Source organism: Pongo abelii, chromosome 8, assembly GCF_028885655.2.
Source record: "Pongo abelii isolate AG06213 chromosome 8, NHGRI_mPonAbe1-v2.0_pri, whole genome shotgun sequence".
NCBI lineage: Eukaryota > Metazoa > Chordata > Mammalia > Primates > Hominidae > Pongo > Pongo abelii.
Window position 1 is genome coordinate 103,621,475 of NC_071993.2, and position 23,149 is coordinate 103,644,623.

Consider the following 23,149-nt stretch of genomic DNA (forward strand, 5'->3'; position numbering starts at 1 on the left):
TAACTTCAGCACAAAATGAAAGTGCATCTTTAAACATCCCAGTTAAATACAGCAGGATAACAAACCCTGGCTTCAGTATCAAACTAGGTGCAAATCCTGTCTCTGCCCTGAATAGTTTGTGGCCCTAAGCACAATGACCGTGCCTTTCTAAGCCGCTTTCCTCTTTTGTAAAGTAAGGCTTGCAATACTGTCAACTTCAAAGGATTGTGGTGGGGATTCAATGAGATAATACATTTTAAAATCAAATACATTCAATAAATACTAGTTACTACTATGAACACAGTAGGTTATTAATAAAAACTATTGGCATGGAAATGAAATGCTACATTTGGTACATTTGTGACTTTAAGAAAAAACTGAGTAAATACACCCAGACTGAGAGCACCTTTTAGCCTTATTTGTGTCAGTGATGCCCAAAAAAAGGACTCACACCATTTTTTTAAAAACACTCATACACCTGTAAACACTGGGAAGTCCCCTCTGTGCCTCCGTGAATCACTGTCTTGTAGATTTTCCAACACAGAGCAGAGAGTTAAGTTTCTGGGGCGATATCAGGCTCCATCCTGTCTGGAGGTCGAGAGCAAGACTGGGCTATGTTTATTGCTCCCTGTGAGGTCACAGCCCCATGCGAGAGGCTGAGATATTCTCACGTACCCTCTGGGAGTCTGTGAAGAAGGAGGAAAACCACGAGGGACTGGGATCAGGAAGAGCAGCTGCTTCCTAGGCATCAGAGGCAATATTGCGGCATGGAATAAGATGTAGACGTGGGGTGCGATCAGCCTCAAAGAAGGACCCAAAAGTCAATGTTCGAGGAGGAGCTGAGGGCCCCAAACCAGATGATCAGATAAACTGGGCATACCTGCCTGTCTTAACACGGGACCCAGGCAGAGGGTTAGAAAGAGAGAGCGAGGCTGTCAGCAGAAGGTGCGCCTTAGAGTTGCTGCCCTGATGCCTTTCCAGGTGCACAGCTTTATTGTGGTTTCTGCTGAAGAAGAAACCAAGCCCAATACAGTTCACTGGGGCCTGAAGGTGGGTGAGGCAGCATCCCACCATGGTGCCCTGGAGGCAGGTGAGGAGGTGGGGGGAGATGATCAGCCTCTACCTTCAGCAGATTCACTCTATAAAGGTTTCTGTAAATTCTTTGCGGGTGAACCTCAGTGCTTAATAGAAATGATTCCCTTTTACCTTCAAAAGAACTCTATGACTCGAACTATGATTATCTTCCTTCTGCATATTAGGAAACTGAGAGAGGATACGTGACTTACCCAACGTCACAAGGCTAACAAGTGTTGGTACAGGAATTCGGACCCAGGTCCATGTGACTCCAGACCTCATTTCTTAAGCCCACACATACTGCCCACGGCCAGAAGAGGCACATGAGGACATGCTAGAGATAAAATCTGTTCGTATTTTGGGTGAAAGGGCAGCCATACTACCACAGAGTGCATTTCCAATCCTGGGCCCCTCCTGCCTTGACCTTACCACATACTCGTCGATGAACTGCCGTAGGTCCCTGAAGCCGTGTTTCTCAGCGATGGTGTTGGGGTAGTGGCCATGCTTGTTGGCCACGCTGTATGCCTGCAGGGCTCCTGGGCAGGTGAGCAACAAGGCAGTGAGGTTCTTCAGTCCATACTTTGCAGCAAAATGCAACAGGGTGGGCAGCTCTTCATCCCTCTGATCTGAAAATTATCAAGGAAAACTTAATAGACAGATAAAAATAAAGGCACAGGGTGCCCTTGTTCATGGAGATGAAGCTGCCAAGACTAGCATGGCAACAGAAGGCACTCAGCCATTACTTACTGATTGACTGACCTAACATCTAACAGCTTCCTTCAGGACACCACTGAAGATCATGTCCTCAGATGCAGAGGAAATAATTTTTTTTTTTTTGAGATGGAGTCTCACTCTGTCACCCGGGCTGGAGTGCAGTGGCACAATCTTGGCTCACTGCAACCTCTGCCTCCCAGGTTCAAGTGATTCTCTCGCCTCAGCCTCTCAAATAGCTGGGATTACAGGCGTGCATCACGCCTAGCTAATTTTTGTATTTTGAGTAGAGATGGGGTTTCACCATGTTGTCCAGGCTGGTCTCATACTCCTGACCTCAAGTGATCCACCTGCCTCGGCCTCCCAAAGTGCTGGGATTACAGGTATGAGCCACCCCACCCGGCCATAACATTTTAATTAATTAGCAAATCTAATAATGAATACCCTACCATCTTCTCTAACAGGACTGGAGAATCCTGAGAAAAAGTACCAATTCAAAATATGCCGGGTTTGTTTAAAGGCTTAACTAACAGCCACAAAGTACAATAGGAATCATGTTTTGAACTTCTCTGCAAAGTTCAGAGCATGTATTTCTTAAAGCTATTGTTTCGTGCTGATTAAAAGAAAGCTGTTCATCCTCTTAGCCCTTATTCCTAATTTCATGATAAGTACACCAAGTAATCCTGGCTATGTTCCTTAGACTTTCCGCTGCCTTTAGTTCTCAACCAGAAAATACTTCCAGACTATCACAAAAGGACCTGGGAGGATAAGTAAGATAGTATTCAGAATCTTCCTATTCAGGGGAGATTTTGAACATTGGTCTTAATGCACACAAGCCCTGCCAGGACGTCAGTTCACTCTCTAATTGGTGGAAAGCAAAGTACTCCAGAGAGGTGCTAGGTCCCCACGGACCCCTCCACCTACTGACATCTGAATACAGCAAGTTAAACTCAACCAAGAAAATGGACATGTTTGTGTTTGCGGAGCTGGGGATAAATCTCTTTTTTCATAAACGTTTATTTTTAAGCCCAACAACTTTATAGACATATATTTATATACAAATGTATATTTTTTAACATGACAAACCCAGCCTTCTATTCCAAATATGACCTTGGAATGAAGGGTCTGAAAATATTCCCAGGATCTCCAATTGTCAGGCTATGAAATACTTTCTCCTAAGCCCCAAGCTTAATAGAGAATAGTCACATCTACGAAAGTGCTGCAAGAACATTCCATAGTAGGAAAATGGGGAGAGGCAATACGAAAGAGAATCCCCCAGGAGAAGGCCTTGAAAGTCATGCAAACTCATCCTCATGGTTCTCTTAGACTATAGAAGGATGGAACGTAGGCAGAAGGTAACCAGAGACTTGGGTCCCATTTGTGTAGTGCAACCATGGCATGAAGTAACGGTGGTGTCCACAGAAACACTACAATAGGCATCCTGTCCAGAACACCAAGCATCATCCCTGTGCAAGGGGTGTGACTCTCCCAGCTCCCAGCATGTCACATGTGCACAAGAGGCTGCTCCTCCTTCATTAAACAACTACTTGTTTAGAGCCTACAAAGAGCCAGCCACCCAGGAGCAGTTCCAGCCCTCACTGAGCAGACAGCCTAGCAAAGAAGACAGACACAGCTGAGGAGTGCTAGGTCAATGGCACCCAACATGCTGGTGGTCGGGGGTGCCAAAGCAGGTGAATGGAACCTACTGGAGGTTTGGAGAAGGTCTTCTGGGGAAGTGCTACCTAAGCTGCTATAGGGAAGTGAGAGAAGTTAGCCAGGTAAACAGCAACCAAGGCAGGAAGGAAGGACTGTCTTTCCATGAGTCTAAGTGGCAAGAGACAGGTGAAAAAAGCTCATACCTCCTGCAGATCAAAGCATAGAAAAGACAAGGAGTGTGGAGAGAGATGAGGGCTTGTTTACAGGTTAAGCAGTTTGGATTTTATCTAGAAGGCAACTGGGAACCTCCCCTGACAGTACTTAGCTTACCTGCTCCTCATGCTATCCCTATGAGGAATAATCATAACAAGCTCCAGTGGCTTACGCCAAACCAATTTAAAATCACTCATTTCCTACTCCTCTGTAAGCCACCACATGTGTTTTGAGAAGGGGGCAAAGTATTCAGATTTGCAATTTAGAAGAATGAGGCTAACCAGTCAAGAATGAGTCCTTATCACAGGATAGGTTATAGAGAAGGGACCCAGAAGAGTTACAGCAGAAAGTAAACGTGTATGTTGATGGGATGCTGAAACCAGCGTGGGCTGGAATCAGCCCACGTTGGTTTCCTGAGGTTTGACTGTCAACTTACTTGTCATCATATCTTCTTCTTCCAGCTGGTTGATTCCAAAGAGGTGCAGTCCGCTTGCAGGGATATTGTTCTTCAGGGATTCGGTTAGCAGTTTATCAAGGGTCTCTGTGTTGTAGGGCACAATTTTAAAGGCCTGAAAACAAAAGTGAAGATGGTCAGATCTGAAATCCAGCTCTCTTCCATCCCACAGATTCAAGACTGATAAGCCATGAGCAGAAATTACATGCCCAGAAAGCTCAGGTTTCCTCGTAATATCCTTACCTGACACATGAATTCCACAGGATTCGCGGCATTGGACAATAAATTCCCAATTTCTTCCATGTCAGTATAATAGCTGATAATGGTTTCACACACCACTAAGTCCCCAGAATATATCTTCAGAGAAACGTTCCCAGATGAAAGGTCTGAACAGAAGAAAAGACACTATCAAAATTCCCAGGAAAAACAAGCATCCAGGGAAAAGTGGCTGTGGATATACACACTCCATCTGAGTGGTGAGAACACTAATTGGGGGCTGGAAGAAAGATCTTGGAGGTGAGCTGGGGCGGGAGTGACGGAAAGGGTGGAGGTAGCAGGTGAGCAAACCAGCACATGGGCAGGGCTCTGGGCCACAGCAATTTATCCTCATTGGGGTTGCAACTTAATTTTCAAAAAATTTTCATCTTTTTACTCACTACTGTAGGCCCAGTGCCTCAATGAACAGGAAGAAAATTTGGGTTTAAGGCACTTTACACAAAGGCCAGTGGTCACAGAAGGAGGGAAAAACCATGGGAGGTGAAACTGTGTTTCTGCCACATTGGGGCAGCTGAACTGGCTCACTGCAAGTCATGAGCTGCTGTCATGACTACGCGCTCTCCCTGGGGCGGGATGCTATACCACAGGAAGGGGTTTTGAGGGGGCAAGAGAAAATTAAAAATAACACCAACCACAGAGATTCACAAAAGAGGAAATGCGACAATAGAGGCCATGGAAAAATATTTACCCACACTAGTAATCAAAGAAATGCATATGAAAACAATGGACTACTCTTTAAAAAATATCAAAGTAGCCGGGCGCCATGGCTCACGCCTGTAATCTAGCACTTTGGGAGGCCGAGGTGGGTGGATCATGAGGTCAGGAAATTGAGACCATCCTGGCTAACATGGTGAAACTCCGTCTCCATTAAAAATACAAAAAAATTAGTCAGGCGTGGCGGCGGGTGCCTGTAGTCCCAGCTACTTAGGAGGCTGAGGCAGGAGAATGGCGTGAACCTGGGAAGTGGAGCTTGCAGTGAGCTGAGATCACGCCATTGCACTCCAGCCTGGGAGACAGAGCAAGACTCTGTCTCAAAAAAAAAAAAAAAAATCAAAGTAGCAAACATATTTAAGATGATAATACCTGGCATTGGTGGCATTGGTGACAGCATAGCAAACAAGCAATGAAGCCCTATGTCATCACATTCACAGCGGACTACTTACTGGGAGCCTTCACGGAAATGGTGTACTCATTCTCCAGCTTGGCTTCCATCCTTACAGAGGGAGAATCCTCAGGAGAAAACTCTGCTTCCGTCGCCACCCTGTCATCCAACTTACATCTCACAATAACGTAGACAGTGGTTTCTGCCTGAAACGGGAGGCCAGTCATTGTCCCCTCTCCCTCTCAGATCCCCGTAGGGTGTTGGGCCCGAGGTTCTCCCCAGTTCTCTTGCCCTAGCTCTACCTAGTGAGAGTCCTTGGGGACAGGGTGGACTCAGTGGTCCAGTGCTGGGCAGTGAACTGTTTGCTACCAGTCCCAACGAGACAAGTCACAAAAACCAAGAGTAAATATTTACAGCAATTGGATGGAGTCATTTTATGTCTGTTGAAGCTGATAATAATAACAATAATAATAATAATAATAATAATAATAAAACTTAGCCGGGCACGGTGGCTCACGCCTGTAATCTCAACGCTTTGGGAGGCCGAGGTGGGTGGATCACAAGGTAAGGAGTTTGAGACCAGCCTGGCCAACATGGTGAAACCCCGCCTCTACTAAAAATACAAAAATTAGCCAGGAGTGGTGGTGGGTGCCTGTAGTTCCAGTTACTCAAGATGCTGAGGCAGGAGAATCACTTGAACCCAGGAAGCAGAGGTTGCAGTGAGCCAAGATCGCGCCACTGCACTCCAGCCTGGGCAACAGAGGCAAGGCTCTGTCTCAAAAACACACACACACACACACGCACACACACACACACACACAAAACAAAACAAAACAAAAAAAACCTTAAGGCTGATACTTTATACGCTTTTTTTTTTTTTTTTTTTTTGAGACAGAGCTTCACTCTGTCACCCAGGCTGCAGTGCAGTGGTACGACCTCAGCTCACTGCAACTTCCACCTTCCCAGGTTCAAGCAATTCTCATCCCTCAGCCTCCCTAGTAGCTGAGACTACAGACACCTGCCACCACTCCTGGAAAATTTTTCTATGTTTAGTAGAGACAGGGTTTCACCATGTTGGCCAGGCTGGTCTCGAACTCCTGACCTCAGGTGATCTGTCTGCCTTGGCCTCCCAAAGTGCTGGGATTACAGGCGTGAACCACAACACCTGGCCATTTATATGTCTTTTTATTTCATTTTGCATAGCATTTCTGTTGCATTGTTTTTAATGAAATCATTGGTCCATTTCAGAATTGGACATCTTTTTAGAGTCCTTCGCCACAGATAGCTTGAGAAGCTCTGCTCTAGACCAGTCTTGCTACTCAAGGTGGAGCCAAGGGAGCAGCAGCGTGGGCATCCCCCAGAAGCTTGTTAGAAATGCAGAATCTCAGGCCCCTCCTGGCCCCACTGAGCCAGAGTCTGCATCATAACAAAATGCCCAGGTGACAAGCGTGCACCTTGCAGCCTGAGAGAAGCCCTCCTGAGCTCTGCTCTTCATGCAGTCCTGGATTTTACCACTGGGCAAAAAGAACTTCTCGGGGGATTAATTTTCCCAAACCATCGAATAGGTCTTTTAGCTTGCTTTAAGATCTCACACCAAGCCTGCCAAATGGAGTGACTCTGCTGTGCTGGTTACGTGGGGGAATGAACCTCTCAGTCTGAACTGGTGAGGGCAGGCTCTCCAAAAAACATGAGGAAAGGAGAGATTCCTGGCCATAGCAAATCCCCAGATATTCCTCCTAAGACTCTGCTATAAAGTCCTCAGATTAGCCCTTCATGACAAGGACCATGAGAGGGTGTGGCAAGCTTGGACTTTATGACAGGTGATGTGGGGGGTGATCCTGGCTCCCGGGGCTGCTGAGGCTGCACACACATGTGCTGTGGTGGTCATCCCTCCTGCTGCAGGCCCAGCCTTGTCCCACCTACACCTTCTGCCAGGGAGCATAAGAAGCCAATGAGAATGTGTGTCTCCCCTACTGACAGCCAGGACCCAACCCCGGCCTGCCCCTTCCCCTCCCCCCAGGATCCAGAAGCCTGAAATCGGCAACAAGAATCCTGGGATAACAGGCAATCAAGACAGGAGAAGGAATGAGAGCCTGGAAAAATCACAGAGGAGAGTGAAGGAGATCATGCTTTGGTTCCAACCCTCTTTACCCATGGGCACCCAAAGCCTGACCAGAGGGGCATGGGGAAAGCAGGAAGTGGCACGGGAAGATTTAAAATGGAAATGTCCACAAAGGCATGGCCAGTAAGGCAAAGGAGTGAGATAGGCTGCGTATAAAGAACAGGGACTGTGGGGACCTGCCAACTGGGGGATGCATGGCCCATGTACAGGGTTGCTCAGCCCCCGCCAGTCATTTCAAGCCTAGTATGACCAGATTCTGATTCAAAGGAAGCTGGAAACACAGATTTTTATGCCTAACTTTTTAAAATAAAATATAAAAATAAAGATGGGAGTCTCACCATGTTGCCCAGGCTGGTCTCAAACTCCTGAGCTCAAGGGATCCACCCACCTCAGCCTCCCAAAGTCTTGGGATTACAGGTGTGAGCCACTGTGCCCAGCCAATGCCTAACTTTTAAAACACTATGCAGTCTAGACCAGGCATAGTGACACGTCTGTAATCCCAGCATTTTGCGGGGCTGAGGTGAACGGATCACTTGAGGCCAGGAGTTTGAGGCCAACCTGGCCAACATGGTGAAACCTCGTCTTTACTAAAAATACAAAAAAAAATTAGCTGGGCATGGTGGTGTGTGCCTGTAATCCCAGCTACTTGGGAAGCTGAGGCACAAGAATTGCTTGAATTTGGGAGGCAGAGGTTGCAGTGAGCTGAGATCTCACCACTACACTCCAGCCTGGATGACAGAGAGAGACTCTGTCTCAAAAAATAAATAAATAAACACTGTGCAGTCCAAACCAAACATGTCTGATATGGTTTGGCTGTGTCCCCACCCAAATCTCATCTTGAATTGTAACTCCCACAATTCCCAGTGAGAGGAACCTGGTGGGAGGTGATTGAATTATGGGGGGCGGGTCTTTCCCGTGCTGTTCTCATGATAGTGAATGAGTTTCATGAGCTCTGATGGTTTTAAAAAGAGGAGTTCCCCTGCACAAGTTATCTCTCTCTTTGCCTGCTGCCATCCATGTAAGACATGCCTTTGCTCCTCCTTGCCTTCTGCTATGATTGTGAGGCCTCCTTAGCCATGTAGAACAGTAAGTCCAATTAAATCTCCTTCTTTTGTAAATTTCCCAGTCTCAGGTATGTCTTTATCAGCAGTGTGAAAACAGACTAATACAATGTCTATCAGTTAAATCTGGCCCAAAGAAACAGTTGGCAACCCCATGTAGGAAGTGCTTGCCCAATGCCTCATGGCCTCAGCCTGCACAAAACCACCCACAAGGGTGAGGAAGCCAGTGCTGCCCACTGCCAAGGCTCCCACGCCCTCTCGCCTCAAGGAGCCTGCAAAGCCATCTTAGCAAAGAGCTTGTATCCATAAAGGAAGCATTCTGCTGCTCTGAACTATCATAAATGCCACACGTTTTTAATTAGGAAAGGAAAAATAATGAAAAACCATCAGTACTAAGGTAGGATTCAAATGGCAGTGGCTCATCAGTTGGGCCCTCACACTCAAGTCATCTGTAATGTATGCCCCACCCCTGAAAATCTAGTCATATGATGTATGGCATTTATCTGATCCCTTTAAAAAGCAATATTGGCCAGTTGGTTTCAGCCATCAAGCTTCAAGGCACTTCCTTCGGCCATGGCAGTGGCCAGCGATGGAGAAGCAAGCTGTCAGATGCCCAAGATGCATTTCCTTCCTCCCAGCACTAGGCTACCAGGAAGAGACACAGGCCTCTAACTCTAGGGTTAGCGTTAGTGTCTGGAATGCTCCTGTCTGCTGGTCTCCTAGGTGCTCTATGTTATTACTGATCCATAGAACAGAAGTCTTAGACTGATGACACACATCTCCCTGGGCTAGTCTCTCTCTTACTCAGGGGAGCTGGGTGTCTCCAGGGCCCGGGTAACAGGGTACTCAAAAGAAATCCCAAAGGAAGGCTGCAGTTATACTGAGGTGCAATACGAGAACCCACTCTCTTTACTACAACAAATGCATGCATTTGAAAAGCCCAAGTGCTGACATCCAGCTACCAGGCCCCCAGCAGTGCCTACCCCACAGCGAATGCGGTCCGGCTGCACCACCATCAGGTTCCCAGGCGAAGTCACCGTCGGCAGGCTCTGCTGCTTCGAGTAGGAAACAACCTTCTCGTCCTCAGGCTCAGTGTCAGTGACTGAGTCACAGCCAGAATCTACGAATAGAGGACACCGCTGAATGGGAACGGCAGGAAGGAGAACTGGTGGACATGTTCCACCCCATGAGAGCCCCAAATATTGCAAAATAGGAAATGGCTCTGAATGTCAAACTAATACAAGCAGAAGGGACTGACTCAGGAAATCATGAAAGGGGACCTAATGAAGAAAAGCCAACCAGCACGTAGGCCACAAGGCAGGATGACAGCAAGAGGGATGACAATGGTGGAGGGGAAGGCCAGAAAGTCTGAGGCTGCAGGTTTAGTCTTAACCAACGGGTTTCTGGAAGCTTTACCTGCAGACTTCCTGCAGGGATGAAGAGGAGTGAGGAAAGGAAGGAGGCCCTTTCCCCTTAGGTGGGTTCAAGTAGGGACTGTCCACTTAAAGGTCATTCTTGGAACATCAAGTAAAACCTGCACTGTCCAGAAAGCCACTAGGTCTCAGGGTTATGGCTAGCCAATGTATCCCCTCTGGAAGCAAAAGTGAAAAGCAATCATTTTCAACAAACTTTAGATAAATCTAACCAGGCTCCACAGGTAACACCTGTACCATGGAAAGATTGGAGCATGCACAGAGTCAGGGCTGGTGAGCAGGGGTGTGCAAATGTGTGTGGTATTGGCACAGAATGAGATGCTGCTGAGAACCTACCAGAGCTCTAAGGCAGGGGCTCTTAACCAGAATCTGTTAATTGATAGACCTACCTCTGAGGTTGTGTGCAAGACTGTGTGTGTGTGTGTGTGTGCACGTGCATGCACACGTGTACGCATTTGCCTGCACTTTTCTGGAGATAGTTCAAAGCATTCATCAGATCCTCAAAGAGGGCCAGAATACAAAAATGGTTAAGAATGGTTGAGAGGGCTGGGTGTGGTGGCTCATGCCTATAATCCCAGCACTTTGGGAGGCCAAGGAAAGCGGATCACCTGAGGTCAGGAGTTCGAGACTAGCCTGACCAACATGGTTAAACCCCGTCTCTACTAAAAATACAAAATTAGCCAGGTGTGGTGGCACATGCCTGTAATCCCAGCTACTTGGGAGGCTGAGGCAGGAGAATCACTTGAACCTGGGAGGCAGAGGTTGCAGTGAGCCAAGATTGCACCACTGCACTCCAGCCTGGGTAATAAGAGCGAAACTCCGTCTCAAAAAAAAAAAAAAAAAAAGAATGGTTGAGAGGAGAGAGAAGTTTCATCAGTCTATTTTTTGGGTTTGCTCTTATTCATTCCTTAACCACTTATACAACCAGCCAAATGTGTAGGTACGTGAGGGAACCCGAGGATGAATCAGACACTAACCTTGCCTTCAGAGAGTCCATCATCTAAAAGGACAGGAGAGGTGAGAAGCAAGGGTTAGTTTGGCTGATTCCTGCAGCCTGGTTTCCTGGAAGAAAATTGGCCTCTGCAGAGTTTGTGGCAACTGTCCTGGTAGAATGTTAGGGTTACGAAACAGCTGCTGATAGGCACCCTAGAAAGCTGTAACCGCAGGCTTTCACCCTAGACCCCAGGTCATGCTAGGAAGAGGCTGTGCTTCCACAACCATAAAGGCCGAGGTGGGGGCAGGGCTACAGGGCCTCAGTACCACTGTATCCTATTGCTCTAACTATAAGACACTGACCCCTGGCCTGCTCAGGCCAGCAGAGGGGCCGGGGCTTCTTCCCTAGCCATGCAGCTTAAAATCTCAGTAGCCTAGAGTGGAGGTCCCGTCCCAGAGCCTGGCATCTGACTGCTGAATGTCTATGGGCTGCCCTAAAGAGCAACGGGCAATGAGGCAGGTACTCTTGTCACTATTCCTCCTCCGTGATTTTTCCCAAGACATGCTACTCCAGAATGCCTATTTGAATGCTGCCAGGTCTTTGTCCTTGTCTGTACGTCAGGCAGAATCTAGGGTTAAGAGGTAGAGCAAAGGACCCGGAGTGTTCTAAGCAAGGCGATATGGTTTTTAGCTGGGCATCAGAACCATCAGTCTCCTCCAACTCTCCTTCCTAATCCTCTTGGCTCTCCCCTCACTCCCTGCAAAAGCTAACACAGTAAGCTGCCATTTTCTCTGCTGAATATACCCTTCCCCACACCCTTCTCTTCTTGACTGATGACTTCTAAAACAGCCAGGGCCCATCACCCTGGACAGAGCTATACATGCCACCCAAGCAACCCTCACTCAGCACAGGAGCTTGTGACGGAAAAAGCCAAAAAGATCAGGGACAATTCACAGTCTTCTTCTTAAGGATTTCATGAAGTTTCAGTTAATTATTATTAGATTCCTGGACATACCATTTTAAAAAATATTTCTGAGGTTCTTCTGGGATGAGAAAGTAATCCCATGGACTTGAAACATTCAGTTACTTAAAATAGAAAGAAGCTCCTTGGAACTATTTCTTGCTCCAGAATTTTTTAGATACTATCCTGAGTGGCCACAGTGGCTGGAGTGGCTCAAACTCTTGCCAATTACCTATTCTGATATATCACACAGGTATAACCTCTTTGGGATGGACCCACAGTGCAGTCTACCATTGTTTCAACAAAGACAAATCCTTTATTTCTCCCAAAATACTGGCCCACTAGTCTATATTTTAAGAAATTTTAAGAAACACATTGAAGTGAAAAGTCTACGGTAAGAATTCATATTAAAGTGAGAACTCTGTGCTAAGAAAATCTCAATGCAGCCAGGTGTGGTAGCTCATGCCTGTAATCCCAGCACTTTGGGAGGCTGAGGTGGGAGGATCACTTAAGGCCAGGAGTTCAAGACCAGCCTGGACAACATAGTAAAACTCTGTCTCCACAAAAAAAAAAAAAGCAATTTTAATAGAAAAATATAAAGTATTGAAATTGTCTTTAAAGAAGTAAAAAACCTGACTAAATCAATAACCATGAAAAAAAGTAATAACCATGAAAAAACACTCCTCAGTTTTAAAATAATATTTAGAGTAAAAGCCATACAACCTTCTTTGAATTGAATTTAACATTTTATTTGGGACAATGTTCTTCTTTATAATACTAATTATTTCCTACCCTGGAAAACTCCATTTATATAGGTATTACGTCTTCTAGTAAAGTTTTAAAAAATAATAAAGGATAGTCCTATTTTATATTAAAGTTATTAAAAAACAGAATGGACAGAGCAATTGAATACAAGAGATAGTCCAGAATTAAGGCTTCATTCCCATAAAAACTTAATATGGGATTTTAAAAAGCATTAAAAACCAGTACAGATCTGTTCTGCGAAAGACATTGTCAAGAGAATGCAGAGATAAGCCGTCGTGTGGGAGAAAATATTTGCAAAAGACATATCTAATAAAATACTTGTACCCAAAATATACAAAGAACTCTTAAAACTCAACAAACAGAAAATAAAAAGCCTGATTTTAAAAAAGGGCAAAAGACCTGAACAGACACTTCACCAAATAAGACACATGGATGGCAAAGAAGCCATCTGTATATCTTGAAAAGATGGTCCACATCATATGTCATCAGGGAAATGCAAATTAAAACAGCAATGAAATAGCACTACAAATCTATGAGAATGGGCAAAATCGAGAACACTGACACCACCAAATGCTAGTAAGGAAGTGGAGCAACAAGAACTTGCATGCTTTGCCGAGGTTCTTCTCCTTTTCTGGTAGGAATGCATCCTTTGCCGGTAGGAATGCAAAATGGTACAGCCACTTTGGAAGACAGACTTATAAAACTAAACACAAGCTTACAAAACAATTCAACAATCATGCTCCTCAGTATTTACCAAAAAGAATTGAAAACTTACAGTCACACAAAAACCTGCACACAAATGTTTATAGCAGCTTTGTTCAAAACAGCCAAAACTTGGAAGTGACCAAGATGTCCTTCAGTAGGTGAATGGATAAAGTGCGGTACACCCAGACAATACAATACTATTCTGCACCAAAAAGAAACGAGCTGGCAAGCCCTGAAATGCCACGGAGAAAACCTGAATGCATATTACTAAGTGAAAGAAGTCAATCTGAGCCAGGCATGGTGGCTCACCCCTGTAATCCCAGCACTTTGGGAGGCCAAGGTAGTTGGATCACCTGAGGTCAGGAGTTCGAGACCAGCCTGGCCAACATGGTGAAACCCTGTTTCTACTGAAAATACAAAAATTAGCCAACCATGAGGCTGAGAGGCTAATATAAAAATTAGCCTCTCATGAGGCTGAGGCAGGAGAATCACTTGAACCTGAGAGGTGAAGGTTGCAGTGAGCTGAGATTGCGTCACTGCACTTCAGCCTGGGAAACAAGAGCAAAACTCCATCTAAAAAAAAAAAAAAAGCCAATCTGAAAACACACTGTATGATTCCAACTATATGACATCCTGGAAAAGGCAAAACTATGGATCAGTGATTGCCAGTGGTTAGGAGGAAAGAAAGAATGAATAGGCAGAGCACAGAGGCTTTTTAGGGCAATGAAACTACTCTGTATGATAGTATACTGGTGGGTGCATGTTATTAGACATTTGTCCTAACCAATAGAGAATACAACAGTAGGTGAATCCTAATATAAACTCTGGCCTTTGGGTGAGTGATAATGATGCATCATGTAGATTCATCAGTGGTAACAAATGTGCCACTCTGGTGCTGGATGTTGATGGGGGTGGGAGGAGGCTGTGTGTACGTAGGGGCAGAGCAGACATGGAACTTTGCATGCTTTCCACTTAATTTTGCTATGAACCTAAAACCACTCTAAAATATAAAGTCTATTCCAAAATATTAGCCAGGCATGGTGGCATGTGCCTGCAGTCCCAGCTACTTGGGAGGCTGAGGTGGGAGGGTCGCTTGAGTCCAGGAAGTGGAGGTTGCAGATTATGCCACTGCACTCCAGCCTAGGAGACAGAGCGAGACACTGAGAAAAGGCAAGGACAGGACAGGAAAGGGAAAAGGGAAAGGGAAAGGAGAGGGGAAAGTGAGGGGTACTATTTAGATTCTTCCTAATTCTTATAACTCCAAAATAAAATTTAGATGGATTAGAGGTTAAAATGCAAAATAAAAATAAACAAATTTTAAAAATTAAAAAGAAAATACATGTGAACATTTTATCAGTGGTTTGGGAAAATATTTGTTAATCAAACAAACAAAAAAAAATCACAATCTAAATGAGCAAGACTTGATAACATAAATTTAAAACTTTAGTAAACAAACAAAAAACTAAAGTCAAAATGCTGTAGCAGCATCATTCCTAATAGTCAAAAGGTGGAAACAGCACAAATGTCCATCAACTGATGAATGGATAAACAAAATGAGGTATGTCCATATAATGGAACATTACTCAGCAATAAAGAGAAATAAATTTCAAAACAATATGTTGTTTTATATAAATAGAGACACATTTTCTTATTATAATAGATAAATAAGGCTGGGCGCAGTGGCTTACACCTGTAATCCCTGCACTTTGGGAGGCCGAGGCGGGTGGATCACCTGAGGTCAGGAGCTCGAGATCAGCCTGGCCAACATGGTGAAACCCTCTCTCTACTAAAAACACAAAAAATTAGCCAGGCATGGTGGTGGGCGCCTGTATTCTCAGCTACTCAAGAGGCTGAGGCAGGAGAATTGCTTGAACCCAGGAGGCAGAGATTGCAGTGAGCCAAGATTGCGCCACTGCACTCCAGCCTGGGCAACAAGAGGGAAACTCCATCTCAATAAATAAATAAATTAAATAGATAAATAAATAAAAATGAATGACGTACTGACACATGCTACAGCATGCATGAATCTTGAAAACATTATGCTAAGTGAAAGAAGATAGTCATAAAAGACTACAAATTATATGATTCCAAATATATGATATGTCCAGGACAGGTAAATCTATAGAGACAGAAAGTAGATTAGTGGTTGCTTTGGGCTGGGGAGATTGGCAGGATTGTGGGACAATAGCTAAGAGGTATGAAATTTCTTTCTGAGGTGATGAAAATATTCTAAAATTGATTGAAAATATTCTAAAATGGATTATGGTGAATATTGCACAAATCTGTGAATATATCAAAAAAACATTGAATTGTACACTTTAAATGGATAAATTGATGGTATGTGAATTATACCTCAACAAAGAAACCAATGGCAGGCTGGGCGCGGTGGCTCATACCTGTAATCCCAACACTTTGGTAGGTTGAGGCAGGTGGATCACCTGAGGTCAGGAGTTCAAGACCAGCCTGGCCAACATGGTGAAATCCCGTCTCTACTAAAAATGCAAAAATTAGCCGGGCATGGTGGTATGTGCCTGTAATCCCAGCTTCTCAGGAGGCTGAGGCAGGAGAATCACTTGAACCCAGGAGGCAGAAGTTGCAGTGAGCCGAGATCGCACCACTGCACTCCAGCCTGGGCAACAGAGCGAGACACCGTCAAAAAAAAAAACACAAAAAAACCCAACGGCAAATCACAAACAGTTTAAAAATTTGAAGTAAAAATGACAAGGGGCTAATCTTCTTAATATATGAAGACATCACGAAATCTCTTTTAAAATACCCCAAGACCAATAAGAAGATAATTCATAAAAGAAGGAATACAAATTACCTCCCCATTCAAACAAATATCATTCATTCTCACTAGTCATCATGAGAATGCAAATGAAAATACAATGCTGTCTTGCTATTTTACCTTTTCAAATTAGAAAATGCTGTGAAGTACACTCAATAAACTTTAAACTTTAAACAGTGCGGGGTTTAAAGGTGACTGGAGGACAGATACTCCCCAGCTGCTGAGGGAAGTACAAACTGCACAGTCTTTCTGGAAAGCCATGTGTCCACACCCAGAGAAAGAGAAGGCCTTGAAAATGTTCACAGCTTTTGCCACATAATTCTATTTCCAGAAGTCTCTCTTAAGGAGGAAAATAAAAGTCCAAAATAAAGATTCGGAACCAAGAGGCTTTGCATCAGTGAAAAAACTGAAAACAACCTAAAAGACTATTAAAAACATTATTTTCAAAGAGTCCTAAGTGACGTGGGTAAAAGCTTACGGCATGCGAAGCGAAAAAGCAGGATATAAAATTATATCTCAGATGCTGCAGGATTTCAATTACATAAAAAAATGCATTTTAAAAGGTCAGAAGAAAATGTGCGGCTGGATTCTGCATGCTTCTTTCCTCTCTCCCTCCCTCCTTCCTTCTACCATTTTATGTATTTTAGTATTTTCCATAGTGAGAAAGCATTTCTTTGATAATGGGGGTAGGGTAACAGAAAAAGTAGCAACTGAATCTATTAGCTAATCTTTTTTTAAAATAGGCACAAAACCAATGCAATCTATTAGCTAATAATTTTGCCCAAGAGCCCAGCTTGACACAAATGAGATTGATGCTAATAGTGCGGCACTTGGCAGATATTTCCCAGCATTCAGACAGGCCATACAAAATAAACAATTCCTTCCAGTAGGTCTATTCATTTAGTCACCTTAGATAGCCACCAGCAGCTCACTCATTTCAGGAAGTTAGGCAGGATGTCATTCATTCTGCAGGGTTATTCTGGTGGCGCTGATTGACAAGCCACAGTGGCCTCTTCCACAATGCACTACGGAGAAGGCAGAATCCCAACAGGGCCAGGGTCCAAGCACTTCAGCAGATTAAAAGTTTCCTTCAAAGGAAATGCCCACTCAGACACAAGCACTGCTCTTACCCACCTGACAGAGTGGGGTGGTCTCAGACCTTCCCACCTGAACATGTAGATCCCTCTTGGACCACTTCCTGCTTTGAAGATAATACCACCTTTACTGTCCTGAGACTCAAATAATAATGCTTGAGTGAAGGTACTCTGAAAACCCCAAGGATCCTCCCCAGTGTAAAGTATTAAGATGCCAATAGCATCCTCACTGCTTTAAAATTTCACAATATCCTCTCAGCTTTTATGAAGTCTAGAGAAACTCTGGAGAAATGATTGAAAAAGACTTTCTGTGTGCATCTGGTTCTTCAAAGTGTCATCTATAGAGGATCCATGTAATAAATACTCCTTGAATTCTATGGCAGGAAAAGTCTGTCTCTTCAGAGAACTTGAGTGCTTTCTCTTATCAGACAAAAGGAACGAGCGAACATTGGTATATTTCACCTTTGGCCCTTGCTGCCGGGTAGCTCGGTGACAAATTTGGTTCTTAGCCTCTTTCACACTGCTGTCCAGGTCCTTGGTCTTGCCTATTTCTCTCTTTTATATTGTGTTTAATGTTTAAGACTGCTTCAAATACTTTGGAGATCCAGTCAGTATATGAGTTACTGTCTCTCAAACCAGTGTCTGGTCTGCGGAAAGTCCTTAGACACGTTCTTTATGAGAATCGGTGTCTGGGCTCTTCATTTAGATCATAATGCCTTTTAAACGGGATGAAAGAATTTTTCAGATTATATGAATGACCATGCTATAAAGGGGGTGCTGCCACAGGAGTCTGAGCCTGTGTTTGTGTCTGCAATCTCTGCAGCTAGGTCATGCTATGCTAAATGTCAGAGGTTACTGAGGAAAGAAGGGGGCAGGATGATATGGAAATGAGACATTTGTGCCAACTGAACACAAGGAGATTTTCCTGTACACTACTTTATATAGAGAAATGTGGTGGGAGATCCAAGCCCCAAAATAACACAGGGGAGACGCAGCAAGACTCCCCACAGATTGGCGAGTACCACAGCCTCCACACAGTGCACAGGACGCTGCCACAATAAACCAGCATCCTCCATGACAAAATGAACGTGGTCGATTTGCCTTTTATTTATTTTATACCTATATTTGTGTCTTGTTCATTTGTTTTGCTTTCGGAGTTGGGAAAGAACAATAAACATAAAGAATTAAATATGTATGACTATCGAACATACAAATAAAAAAAGAGTTAAACAGGCCGGGCGAGATGGCTCATGCCTGTAATCCCAGCACTTTGGGAGGCCGAGGCAGGTGGATCACGAGGTCAGGAGATCGAGACCATCCTGGCTAACATGGTGAAACCCCATCTCTACTAAAAATACAAAAAATTAGCCAGGCGTGGTGGCGGGCACCTGTAGTCCCAGCTACTCGGGAGGCTGAGGCAGGAGAATGTCGTGAACCCAGGAGGCGGAGCTTGCAGTAAGCAGAGATCGCGCCACTGTACTCCAGCCTGGGCAACAGAGTGAGACTCCATCTCAAAAAAAAAAAAAAAAAAAAAAAAAAGAGTTAAATATGTCTATGCATATTTAAACAACATCAAAATCATTAATTAGTTGACACTAAAGCTTCGTAATATTTATTTCCTTTAAGGGGAATCTATACACTATTTGGGTCTGAAAAAAACTGTATGAATTTTAAATGTAATAAATATATGTATGCATTTGGACCCACAACTAAGCTACATGGAGTAGCTAATGCTAGGTAAGAGCTGGTGACAGTCATTATTATTACTCATAATGATAATGATCAAAGTTCCCATTTGTTAAATATTATGGTGACTGCTCAATAGTCCTAATCTCATTTAATCCTCAGAACAACCCTGTAAAATAGGAATCAATGCTTATTCCCATTTTATAGATGAAAATCCAGTGCCCAGAAGGAATGAAATTACCCAGCCAAGATCAAGCAGCAGCACAGAGCAGAGGTAGGAATCCACTCCCCACCCCCAGGTGCCACTGCCCTGCCTCCCTTCTAGATGTGGCCCAGGGCAGTGGAAGGTGATATCACTTCCTATTCCTGGTCTGGGGTTGTGACTCTGCAGTTCATGAAACACAACCTGGAGCTTTTGCTGTCACTGACGCCTAAAGGTGCTGCCTTGTTCCGAGCAATGCTGCCCTGGTTAGGTATGCTGTGACTTGCCACCATGGCAAAAGGGCACATTCCAAGGATGGGGTTTAAGTCAAGAAATATTTCATGCCAATGGAACCATCCATGGTCTTTCATGCCCTAGTGGCCTCCAACCCAAGGCTGCACTCTCCCATTTTCCAACTGAGCTTTCACACCACAGTGCTCACTGCCTCTTTTCACTATACAATGTCTGGTACTCGGTCGGCGCTCTGGAAGCGGTGTGGAAAAGAATGACATTTGCTGATCTTGGAGAATATTTTTCAGAGGACACAAACTACTCTTGTAAGGCAGTATTAAACGTTGAGAAATGCATAAACAGGCATGGTTCTTAAAAACAACCAGAACTGCCATTTTTTGAGCAGTTACAATATGCTAGGAACTATGCAAAACACAACATAAATTATTTCATTTTATCACAGCAACTAGATCAGTATCATTCTGCATATTTTACAGCCAAAATCTAAGTACACTGTCCAAGTCACCCAGTGTGTGCTGTAAGGCAACCTGACAACAATTTAACCAAACCCATGCTGTCATCCATCTGCCAGGGTTTCCCATACCATGAGCCATGCACCCTGGTGAGACCAGGATGATTCTAGAGTGTACAGCATCAAGTTGGATGATAAAGAATTTTTTCAAGAAAAAAAAAGTGTACAGCAAACATTCCAAAACACTGAACCACACATTAAGAAAACAGTCCCCTTTCAAATCTTTCAGTTCCACTTAAATCAAAAAGAAAGACTTCAACCAGCAAAAGAATGCCTTCAACACCTCTTTACCATGCATTTCTCCTTTTGCACCATAAAGGGAACAGGGCCTTAAGCCCACAGGCGTCTGTAGGAATCTGTATACCACAGAATTTAATACCAATGTATACTTTTTATTATCTATATTTTTATATCTACCTTCTATCTATATCAGGAGATACTGGTTTTTTCATGTAGAGTGGCAAGGTTTCCTTTTAAAATATACTTACTTAGAAAATATGAATTGACTTAAAGAAAATATTAAGTTAATAGCACAACAAAAAATTTTGGAAAGAGTGGTGATGGCTGCGCAACATTGTGAAAGTAATTAATGCCAATGAATTGTATACTTTAAATTGGTTAAAATGACAAATACTCTGTTACCTACATTTTACCACAATTTTTAAAAATTAACCTCATACACCAAAAACTGCTGAGTTGTACACTTAAAACGCGTGAATTGTATGGTACATGAATTTAAGAAAATAGTAGCACTATGGTACAAACATAAGCCAAAAACAAGGTTGGTGGTTCTCAAATGACTGAAGTTTGGGAAACGCTGCACTATGCTATTTTGCTTCCATTTCGTTAAACTAATTATTTTTTAGTTTAAATAAGGTAAAGTCAAGGTGGGAAGGCAGGATGAAGGCCTGTAGCATAAACATGCTGAATTCTTTCTCTAAGTTTTAGATACAAGGAAAAAGAAAGTGAGCAGAGAAGGAAACTAAGGAGATAAGTTCAACTGAGAATTAAGAGCTTGCCACCAATCTACTCAAAAACGGAATTAAACAGAAACGGTCACTGGGGCCAGTCAGGGGAACCTGTGTGTCTCTGTGCTGGGATGAAGTAGGGGGGTATCGTGGTTCATGTTCAAGACTTCCAGTGTGGCTGATGAAAAAAAGACTGAAGAAGATTCAAAGATTTCTTAGAAGGATGCAGACAAGCAACCTAAGTATTGGGGTTCACAGAAGAAAGGGCTGTGTTTCCTCTGCATTTGTATTTTAAGTTGAGGACTCAGATTTAACCACCACACGGGGCCAGGCGCAGTGGCTCACACCTGTAATCCCAGCACTTTGGGAGGCCAAGACAGGCAGATCACTTGAGGTCAGGAGTTTGAGACTAGCCTGGCCAACATGGTGAAACACCATCTCTACTAAAAATATACAAAAATTAGCCAGGCGTGGTGGCACACGCCTGTAATCCCAGCTACTCAGGAGGCTGAGACAGGAGAATTGCTTGAACCCAGGAAGCGGAGGCTGCAGTGAGCTGAGATCGCACCACTGCACTCCAGCCTGGGCGACAGAATGAGACTGCATCTCAAAAATAAAATAAAATAAAATTTAACCACCACACAAATGGGGCAGGAATATAGAGTTACCCAAGGTCTGGAGAAGCTTCCAGAGGCTTTTCCACTCAGGATGAAATTTCTCAGCTGTGATGATGTTCATTCATCCTACCTAAGCCACAGTGATGAAACCATGAAACAGCTATTTTTCAAAGCCCCGAATAAAATGTTCCAAAACCTGAGCTTACTACGAAGTTTCCTAGTCACATAGCAAGTGTCTACACAACACATCTGCCACGTTCTAGCACTGGCCTGGATCCCACAGGAGAATTCCAGAAGTGTGTCCTGTACAGCTGTGTCCCTTAAGGAGCTTCCAATGAATTGGGAAGATGAAGCCCCGCATGAAAAAACAGGGAGGCCGGGCGCGGTGGCTCATACCTGTAATCCAAGCACTTTGGGAGGCCGAGTCAGGAGGATTGCTTGAGCTCAGGAGTTTGAGATCAGCCTGGGCAGCATTATGAGACTCTGTCTCTACCAAAAATACAAAAAATTAGCTGGGCGTGGTGGTGTGTGCCTGTGGTCCCAGCTAATCAGGAGGCGGAGGTTGCAGTGAGCTGAGATCGCACCATTGCACTCCAGCCTGGGTGACAGAGCGAGACCCTGTCTCAACAACAACAAAAAAAAAAACAGAGAGAATTATGTGATACCTTATCACCAGGCACCAACCTGTACGATGAGACTATAAATAGAACTAAATTAAGTTAATGTTTCTAAGTGTTTAGAAAAGTGGGGCCAGGTGAGATGGCTCACGCCTGTAATCCCAGCACTTTGGGAGGCTGAGGCAAGCAGATCATGAGGCCAGGAGTTTGAGACCAGCTTGGCCAATATGGTAAAACCCCGTCTCTACTACAAATACAAAAATTAGCCAGGCATGGTGGCACACGCCTATAGTCTCAGCTACTGGGGAAGCTGAGGCAGGAGAATAACTTGAACCTGGGAGGTGGACGTTGCGCCACTGACTCCAGCCTGGGTGACAAAGCAAGACTCCATCAAAAAAAAAATAAAGAAAGAGAGAGAAAGAGAAAGACGAAAGAAGGAAGGAAGGAAGGAAAGACAGACAGAAAGAAAGAAAGGGAGAAAGGAAGAGAGAAAGGAAGAGAGAGAAAAGTGCTTGCACATGAAAAATTCAGAAGTTGAGAAAAACTTCCTAAGAGATGAAGAAGGCAAGCTCCCCTCGGTCAAATAGCACTGGGATGTTGAACTTACCCTTCTGTAAAAAAGGCATGATATTTTCTATTTAAAGTAATAAAATAATTCATTGTTCATTTCCTTATCCCTTCAACAAACACTCATTATTTATCAACGAATAATAAATATTCAAAGCCTATCCCAGGCTCCCCCAAGAAATGGAAGAGTGAGAAAATTTCTGTCCTCACTGGTACTGGAGAGACCACACAGGAGAGCTGGGAGGACTTTCCTGGCAGAGGAAAAGCATGATTAAAGGCACAAAGGCACGAGAGCAAATGATGTGTCTGGGCCACAGGAAACACCTTCTATATGGGGGAAGGGCTGTGTGAGAGGCGAAGGGAGTTTGGGTGTCTGAGAGGACCCTGATTCCCATGCAGGG

The 23,149-nt window shown here is 44.1% G+C and overlaps 1 protein-coding gene across 2 annotated transcripts in view; it reads right to left on the reverse strand.

The window, feature by feature from the left end:
* PIK3AP1 (phosphoinositide-3-kinase adaptor protein 1) overlaps nt 1-23,149 on the reverse strand; it is a 127,313-nt gene that overhangs the window by 54,258 nt on the left and 49,906 nt on the right. For both annotated transcript variants that reach the window (XM_024254222.3, XM_054522713.2), the window contains exons 3-7: nt 9,632-9,768; nt 5,527-5,671; nt 4,331-4,473; nt 4,070-4,202; nt 1,483-1,679 (exon numbers count right to left, since the gene is read on the reverse strand). In XM_024254222.3, the coding sequence (XP_024109990.1) occupies nt 1,483-1,679; nt 4,070-4,202; nt 4,331-4,473; nt 5,527-5,671; nt 9,632-9,768 (755 nt within the window). The remainder of the gene's footprint in view (nt 1-1,482; nt 1,680-4,069; nt 4,203-4,330; nt 4,474-5,526; nt 5,672-9,631; nt 9,769-23,149) is intronic.